The 9,776-nt window shown below is 42.2% G+C and overlaps 1 protein-coding gene across 1 annotated transcript in view; it reads right to left on the reverse strand.

The window, feature by feature from the left end:
* SGCG (sarcoglycan gamma) overlaps positions 1–9,776 on the reverse strand; it is a 148,637-nt gene that overhangs the window by 56,059 nt on the left and 82,802 nt on the right. Inside the window, exon 5 of the mRNA XM_014449703.2 lies at positions 7,123–7,242. Within this exon, the coding sequence (XP_014305189.1) occupies positions 7,123–7,242 (120 nt within the window). The remainder of the gene's footprint in view (positions 1–7,122; positions 7,243–9,776) is intronic.

Consider the following 9,776-nt stretch of genomic DNA (forward strand, 5'->3'; position numbering starts at 1 on the left):
TACCCTTCCCATTGGCTAATCAGCATATCCTTATGCAAATTAACTGTCAGCCAAGATGGCGGCTGGCAGCCAGGCAGCTGGAAGCCAACATGAGGCTTGCTTGCTCCAGGGACTGCAGACTGCAACGTTCCCCGCCTGACTTGCCGGCCTCTGAGTTGCAACTCTAAGAAACTATGTACTATGTTGCAAATAAGAAGCTAAACAAAACCCCAGAAAAAAGCTTTCAGCCAGCTGGGATCTCAGAGCTAGAGTTATACATTGTTTCGATTATAGCAGCGGAAGCCTCAGAGCTAGAGCCAGAGCTAAAGCTGGCCCAGAATAAAAAAAAGAAAAAGAAAAAGAAAAAAAGGAGTGGTTGGGAGCTTCAGTCAATTGCCAGGCTGAAAGCAGCCCTCAGCTCCTCACCCAGACTGGCCAGGCACCCCAGTGGGGACCCCCACCCTGATCCAGGACACCCTTCAGGGCAAACCAGCCGGCCCCCGATTGGCCCCCCCACCCCATCAGGGTGGGCCCACTGGTCAATCCCCTGCGGCCCCTCCCCCCAGCTGGCCTGGCCCCAATTGATCGAGGTGGGCTGGTGGCCAACCTCCCGCCATCTCCTCCTCCCGACAGGCCTGACCCCGATCCGCCGATTGGGGCCAGGCCAGCCGGACCCCACCCATGCACAAATTCTTGCACTGGGCCTCTAGTCCTATATAATAAAAGCCTAATATGCAAATCAACCAAATGGTGGAATGACCGGTTGCTATGACATGCACTGACCACCAGAAGGAAGATGCTCAATTCAGGAGCTTCCCTCAGCCTGCAGGCCCCAGGCCAGCCAAGGTGGGTTCCAGCAGGGGCCCCCCAATCACCCTACCAGTTGCCCCACAGATTGGCCCTGATTGCTGGCCAGGCCTAGGGACCCTACCTGTGCACGAATTTCATGCACTGGGCCTCTAGTATGAAATAAAGAATCAAGTTTTGTTTATGGTGCAATTTTTCCAACACAGTTGAAATTGTGTAATGGCTGTATTAGTTTTCTATTTCTATGACAAACTCAGCAGCTTAAAATGATAGTCATTTGTTAGCTTACACTTCTGTAGGTCAGAAGTCCTGCCCAGTGGGTTTGTTTAGTGTTTATGCTTGGGTTTCATAAAGCCAAAATTCAGTTGTCAACCAGGCAGGACTCTTTCTGGAGGCTCTGGACAAGAATCTGTGTCCAAGCTTAGTCAGGTTGCTGGCAAGGCACAGTTCCTCATGGTTTTGTGGCAGAGGTCCCGTTTTCTTGCTGTCAGACAAGGGCCTCTCTAAGCTTCTAGAAGCCACCAAATTCCTATCACATGGCCCCCTTCATCTTCATATAACAACAGAGCAACAAATCCTTCTTGCACTTTCAATTTCTCTGACTTTCCCTTCTACTACCAGCCAAAGAAAACTCTGTTATAGAGATCTCTTGATATTAGATTAGGCCCACTAAGATAATCTCCCCTTTGCATATAAATAATGTAATCATTAGAATTATATCTCATCATATTTACAAATTCCATCTAGATGCGGAGATGAGGGAATTTTACAAGGGCAAAGGTCTCTGGGGGTCATCTTTAGAATTCTGCCTACCACAGTGGTACAATATGACATTATTCACCTAATATCTAACATTTTCAATAAAGCCATAAGAATAGTCAAATTGAAGGAATTATCAGTCTTCCCAAGGGTGAATATTTTAATCTTATGATAGTAAAATTATTGATCTTTGAAGTACCTATCAGGTCATCATTTTTGTTCATTTTCACTTCTGCAGTTGTTGGCAAGTCTGACTTTTCAGGTCTTCTTTTGTTACTGGGTTTGTTAGAGAGTCCAGTATTTCTACATCATTTTGACTCTAAAAACCCTGCTCCTTTGACAAGATTTGAAATTTAATTTCACAATCAATTGTATTTGCTTTATTTGATTCTGTACAATATCATCCAGTCAATAGGAGATCACTGGGTAAAGATGCTTGAAGGGGTCCTGTGAAACACTAAAGGGCAAAAGACTCACTCAAGGACTACACTCACCTACTTTCTAAGACCAGCTCAAATTTATCTTTCCTGGAGAAACCTTCTCTGAACTACTCTTGTCTCTCCCTCACTCTCTGACACCAACTGATCCCTTTCTTCAGGCTCTTTCTGTAGCCCCTGGCCCAAACATCTATTATAGTCTTTAGCAGACTGTGTCTAACAAATTAATGTTTTACATATCAGCTGAAATATACACATCACCTAAAAGGGAACATGTCTTATTTTGTGCTATAGATATTTAGCTTACTAACACATTGTAAACATTAAATACTAGTAAATGTTAGTAAATTCTAGAGAAATAGTATAGGTTTAAGGTAGACCAGTGGTTTTCAACTAGAGATGATTTTACCTCTTCCCCCATACCATCTAAAAATAACTTTTGGCAATGCATGGAGCCATTTTTGTTGTCACAACTCATGAGGGAGTGGGGAGGAATGCTACTGGACCTATGGATAAAGGTCAGGGATGCTGCTAAATGTCCTGCATTGCTCCCTGCTCACACCAAAAATATTCCTCAGCCCATAATGTTAACAGTGTTAAGGTTGACCTCTGGTCAGGTGACTCATTTGGTTGGAGCCAACATCTGGTACACCAAAAAGTTTGCAGATTCGATCCCCATTTGGGGCATGTACGAGAGGCAACCAATCGATATTTCTCTCTCTCTATCTCTATCTCTATCGCTATCTCTATATTTCTCCCTTCTCTCTCTAAAAATCAATAAACATATCCTTGGGTGAGGATTTTAAAAATCCACAGTGTTATGGTTGAGAAAACCTGAACTAGATAATATATATGGATCCGTGGATAGTGAAAAAACAAGGAAAGAAGTCAGAATTGTGGGATTTCTTGCATTTCTTTGATCATAAGTTGGAAAACTAACAAGAGTTAAATTCTGGGTCAGAATTGCACTGTTCATGCACTCAACACTCAATGGTATAAATGACAAGGAAAATAGTATATACCAGTAGTAGTTTCAGATGCAGTATATTTGATCTGATTAGTTTTACTGGAGTGAAGAGGAGTTTGGAAGAATTTTTTGTTTGAGACAAAAATAAATACATAAATAAACCTATGAAAGAGAATAAGAATATGACATCTTTAAAAAAGGATAACTTAAATGTATGTGCTACATAGTGTGTCTATATGTAGCTTCTCCCACTGACTCTGGTCAAATTAGTGTAGGACAGAGGTTCTCAGCATGTGGTCCTTGACACTACAGCATCAGCTAAGAAAGGCAGAATCTCATGTCCCATTTCAGACCTACTGAATCAGAAACTCTTGGGTTGAAGCCCAGCAATACATATTTTAACAAGCCCTCCAGGTAATTCTGGTACATGCATGTAGGTAATAAATAACTGCTTATTGATTTTTCTCACCAGTTCTACTAATTGATGCCATGGCTTGGAAGGAGTTCTGGGCTGGGAAAAAGTTCACTTCACTGATGTCTTATGTAGGATGGCTTGGGTTTGAAGCAACCTAAACTGTTTCTTTGGCTATTTGTCCTACATATTTTATTACCCTCAGTGCAATAATACTCTACTAAGACTTTTGCTGTCCTTTGCATACATTAATCCACTTAATCCAGCAACACTAGTACAGTTGACATTATAAATCCACTTTTAAAAGTGAGAAACAACCAAAGCAGATTAAGTAATTTGCCTGCGGTCATGCAGCTAGTAATTGTTCAGATGGAACTAGACAGCGGTTCTCAACCTGTGCATCATGACCCCTTTGGCGGTTGAATGACCCTTTCACAGGGGTTGCCTAAGACCATCCTGCATATCAGATATTTACATTATGATTCATAACAGTAGCAACATTACAGTTATGAAGTAGCAACGAAAATAATTTTATGGTTGGGTCACAACATGAGGAACTGTATTTAAAGGGCCAGAAGGTTGAGAACCACTGGACTAGAAGCTCGATCTTCAAAGCCAAAATTCTCTGTACTGCGCAAGAGTGATTTCTGATAACCAAGACACTTGGGAAACCTGGCTTTTTTTTTTTTTAACTAGGTAATACTCAATTTCCTCTCATTAGATTTCTTAGTGTCTTTTATTTTAGTAAGAAAAAGACCCTACTGCCTTGTAGTATGCTGCAACATAGGTTATGTTTTATAGTTTGTTTTGTTAGGAATTATATATGACACAAAACTTCATGTTAGAGTTGAGTGTATTTCTTTTTCTTTTTTTGAGTCAGGGAACATTATTTCTTATTTTCATTTATGAGTATTGGTAACAATATATGAGAGAATAAAATTGATATTGGTTTTCATAATAGTATATAAAAGTATCAGGATGCCCTGAATGGATGGCTACCCTGTATGCCAAAAAAGTTTTGGGTTCAATTCCCTGAAAGGACACATACCTAGGTTACTGGTTTGATCCCCAGTCAGGGAGGATGCAAGAGGCAACCAATGTCTCTCTCTCTCTCTCTCTTTCTCTTTCTTCCTTCCTCTCTTTAAAAAAAATCAATAAACATATCCTTAGGTGAGTGCCGGGGTTCTTGTTCCGGCATCAAGAATGGTTCAGGAAATCTAGAGAAGGCTGTGCATAGATTAAATAGGAGTCCAGAGATGACACATAATTTTGAAAGACATTTGGGGGTCAGAGGAGCCTAGTTTAAAGGAAACTAAGATCTAAGTTCTCCTCATCTCAGGACCCCATCGTTTTTATTAACACAAATTGTCCTGAGGCAAGGCAGAGATATACACTTCAAAGGGTCAGGGTTTTGTATACAGAAGCATTGTCAGATTGGAAGAATCGCCTTCGGCTGTTCAGGTATTTGGCCAATAGGAGGCAATAACATGTTAATTAAGATGCCCTGAGCTGTCTGGCAGCCAACAATCATCCCTTTTCAGGTTTGGTGAAATGCCCTCAGCCATTCCCAACAGGTGACTACATGTGTGACTCAACCTTGTTGAGTCCCCAAGTTCCATCAACCTTTTGATGAAACTCTTGCAATTATGACATGCTGGAATTGGCTTCCGGCAGGTGAGGATTAAAACAAAAAAAGTACTGGGATGAATTAAACTAGTGTCTGCCTTTGTATGTCTTCTAGTCTTTACAGAAGCTCAGCAAGTAAATTTAGAACATGTTGTGAACAGTTTTAAAAAATAAAGTTTCTTCTTTTCAGTCCTAAAAATCAGTCATATCAAAACCCCATCTTATATTTATTTCAAATAAAGAAATGTTTTTTGTAAAAATACTAGAGGCCCGGTGCATGAAATTTGTTCATGGGGAAGGGGGGTTGTCCCTCAGCCCAGCCTGCACCCTCTCCAATCTGGGACCCCTCGGACATCCCTCTCACAATCTGGGACTGCTGGCTCCCAACAGCTCGCCTGCCTGCCTGCCTGATTGCCCCCTAACCACTCCCTTGCTGACCCGATCGATGCCTAACTGCTCCCCTGCTGGCCAATCGTCCCCAACTGCCCTCCCCTGCCAACCCAATCGTTCCCAACTGCCCTCTCCCGCTGGCCTGATCACCCACAACTGCCCTCCCCTGCCTCGACCAGCCTCCTCTGTGCTGTGCAGAGCCGCGTGACCCCCTGGCCTCCACTGTGCACGTGGCCATCTGTGGTGGCCATCTTTTGGCAGCCATCTTTGTGGTGGCCATCTTGTGGCAGACATCTTGTGATGACGTCGTGTGCGAGGGCATGAGGACCAACTAGGCCAGTGGTCGGCAAACTCATTAGTCAACAGAGACAAATATCAACAGTACAACAATTGAAATTTCTTTTGAGAGCCAAATTTTTTAAACTTAAACTATATAGGTAGGTACACTGTTATTAACTTAATTAGGGTACTCCTAAGGCTTAGGAAGAGCCACACTCAAGGGGCCAAAGAGCCGCATGTGGCTCGCCAGCCGCAGTTTGCCGACCACGGACGTAGGCTTCTATTAGTATAGATAAGGAACCCAAGTACCCCACATAATGGGAATAAAAGAGACTTGGAAGAAGGTTGTTTTGCAAAGTCATGTTTAATATTGTGCAGATGATAGAGAAATTTATGATAAGCTTTTGGGTTACACCAGTGGAGAAAGATAAAGGGTAACAATGTGGTGGAAGGAAAGAGTGGGTAAAGATTTGTGAGGAGTATTTCATTCTTCTATGAGAATACCAAAGAATTTCCAAAGAAATGTCATTAAGAAAAGTCAACAAATTCAAATTACTTTTTTCTTATTTGCCTGAAAGAGTAAATGTGCCCAAAGTATAATTTGCTTTTGCAGATGTGTACTCCATGGGATATTGTTTGTTTTTCTCAAGAGTTGCTACAGATGAATGGATAAAGAAGATGTGATGTAGAATACTATTCAGCCTTTAAAAAGAAGAAAATCTTGCCATTTGCAACAACATAGCTGGATCTTGAGGCCATTATGCTAAGTGAAATGTCGGACAGAGAAAGACAAATACATTATGATCTCACTTATATGTGGAATCTAAACAAGCAAATAAAAAACCTGAAAATGGCCCTAACCAGTTTGGCTCAGTGGATAGAGCGTCAGCCTGCGGACTCAAGGGTCCCAGGTTCGATTCCGGTCAAGGACATGTACCTTGGTTGTGGGCACATCCCCAGTGGGGGGTGTGCAGGAGGCAGCTGATCGATGTTTCTCTCTCATTGATATTTCTAACTCTCTACCTCTCTCCCTTCCTCTCTGTAAAAAAATCAATAAAATATATTTTTAAAAATAAAACAAAAAACCCCTGAATATGTAGATACAGAGAACAGATTGGTGGTTCTAAGAGGGAAGGGAGTGTGGGATGGCAAAATGGGTGAAGAAAATAAAAAGATACTAAATTCCAGCTATAAATTAAAGTCATGAGATGTAATCTATACCATAGTTCTATAGTCAATGATACTGTATTGTATGTTTGAAAGTTGTTTTTTAGTAAATTTTAGAAGTTCTCATCATAAGAAAAAATTTATAAGTATGTGTGGTGATGAATATTAACTAAACTTTTTGTGGTGATCATTTCACATTATATACAAAGATGGAATCATTATGTTGCACACCTGAAACTAATTTAATTTACATGCCAATTATATCTCAATTAAAATAAAATAAAAAAGCTAGTACATACCAGTTACTCGAAGTCTGTCTGTACCAACCACAACTTCGCTTTCATCAACAGTAAACAGTGATTTGCCTTCTTTGGAACTGATCTGAAACTGTTGACTCTGGACTTCTACCATTTTGGGACCTAAAGGATTAATTGGAACAGTATTATAAAGAGTTTACTACATGCAGTGTCATGATCTCTATTTTTACACATTTCATCTCATCCAGCAATAGCAAATTACTAAATATTTAGATTTTTTAACCAATAGTTTTTATTTTATTTTATGAGTTTTTAAGTTCTAAGCCTAAAGCTATTATATTGTTAAAATTAATTCCTGTCAAACCTGTGCTAATATTTATCAAATATATGTATTCATAAATTATTTAAAAGTTAATTTTTAGGTTTTTTGAAATCTGCCAAAAACAATTTAATTCTGCCACTCATATTATTTAAAATCTGCATTCTTTTGAGTATTAACCAAATAAGAATTTTATATTATGAAATGTGAGATTTATGAAAGACAATCTTATAAATGGCTCACTTTAATGGCGAAAATGACTCACACTCAGATTATCTTCTCTGCCCTTATCCTCAGAAGAGGTCCTCACCTCTTATTCCATGGTAAAAACAGACATCACCATGGAAGAACTCCCTCAAATTTCTGCCCTTACCAAACGCATTTTTGTCTTCTTCACTCCTTCTTTCTTTTTATTTCAGTGACAAAGGCATCACTTTCTCCTCCAAGTTTAATTCCTTCACATGTGCTTTAGACCCATTGCCTTTCAGATCATTACTGTATTCAGCAAACATTTAACCAGTGCTATTATGGGCCATGCACCTCATGGAGTGAATAAGATCCTATACTCATCATTTTATTTCATAATTTCACTTCGTACTTTCAATTTTTCTAACCCTGGCAGCATAATGGATTAATCTTTCTAAAACACAGCTCTCACCATTTGCTTACAGAATTACAAGTGTTCTCTAGTTCTTTTGCATGTTAGCTTTATATTCTTATCTAGAAAAGTAAATTTATTGAGAAAATGAATAGCTTATAGTTTTTGTGAATGTGTCCCTGTGTTCCTCATTAAAGTTGATGGATACCTGCTAGAAATTAAATAGAAGCTTTTCAATTAATATGTGAATCCATTTTGGACATGGTCACCAATGTATTCTTATATTATTTTATTAATTTGTACCTCAAAACCCTTCACTGATCCTTCATTTAAGAGTGTGTGTTTGAATAGAGAAACCAAGATGGCGGCATAGGTAAACACCTGAAATTGCTGTCTCGCACAACCACTTTAAAAATACAACTAAGATGAAGAACCAAGATGGCGGCGTAGGGAGTGGACCTGTGCGTGCTGCTCTCTCACAGCATCATTGAAACTACCAACTATGAGGCAAACAACCACCACTCAGAACCATGGGGAAGTTGGCCCAGTGGGAGATCTACAACTGGAAGAAAAGAAAGAAGCGCAGTGAGACTGAGTGGGAGCTACGGAGGCACCAAAATCAGAGGTACACAGTCACACGCCAGGGCGGGCTGCAAATGGATTCGCGGTTTTTTTTCATCGGAAGCGGTTACGAACCCTCGAATCCTCTGGGCTTGCTCGGGGCGGGTCTCTGAGGCCCCAGATCCCACAGAGAGAGGTGCCCACGGCCTTGCAGTGGTCGGAGAGCGAGGGAAGCTCTGACTCGCGGCTGCTCGCCGGCACTGAGGGACAAGAAGTCCTGGTGTCCCGGGGAGGCGAGGGGCGTGGAGACGCCGCCATCGCTATTTCCTCTGCGCTGGCGACTCCCTGAGACCCCGCCCTATCCTCTGGGCTGTGCCAGAGGCACAAGAGGGAATGACTGTGCTTTTACAAACTCTCAAATCCACTGAGCTGGTTCGGGCTGGTCTCTGAGGCCCCAGGCCCCAAGGCGAGAGACGGCACGGCCTTCCAGCGGTCAGAAAGCGAGGGAGGCTCTGGCGCTCGGCTGCTCACCGGCACTGGGGGACGCAAAGTCCTGGTGTCCTGGATAGGCAAGGGGCCGCTGAGTCTCCACCCCGGCGACTCCCTGAGACCCAGCCCTACGCAATTTACATTCCCATCTGGGCTGTGCCAGACTCACAAGTATAAACGCCTTTGCTTTTGCAAACTTTCAAATCCACTGAGCTGGTTTGGGCGGGATCATGAGGCACCAGACCCTATGGGGAGAGGCAGCACTGAACGGTGCAGCCATCAGAAAGTGAGGGAGACTCTGTCGCACAGCTGCTCGCCGGCACTGGGGGACACCAAGCCCTGGCAGAGATTCAAGGGGCCGCGGAGACTCAGCCAGTGCTATTTGCTCCGCCATGGCGACTCCCTGAGACTCAGCCCTAATCAATTTACATTCCCATCCAAGCTGTGCCAGGTGCACAAAAAGACCCACCTGCGCTTTTGCAGCCTATCCCAACAAATTGCAGACTTCAACTTCTCGCAGCCATGGGAGACACACTCAAGAAGCAGACCCAGGAGAACGAGGATGGTGTTGCTAATGGAAGAGACCTGTGCGTGCTACCTCACACAACAACATCGAAACTACTCATATATCAGACAAACACCTATCATACAGAACCATGGGAAAGTGGCCGAGCGGAACTCTACATCTGGCAGGATAGAAAGAACTTGACACTGATTAGGATGTGACGC

Source organism: Myotis lucifugus, unplaced genomic scaffold (genome assembly GCF_000147115.1).
Source record: "Myotis lucifugus unplaced genomic scaffold, Myoluc2.0 scaffold_7, whole genome shotgun sequence".
Lineage (NCBI taxonomy): Eukaryota > Metazoa > Chordata > Mammalia > Chiroptera > Vespertilionidae > Myotis > Myotis lucifugus.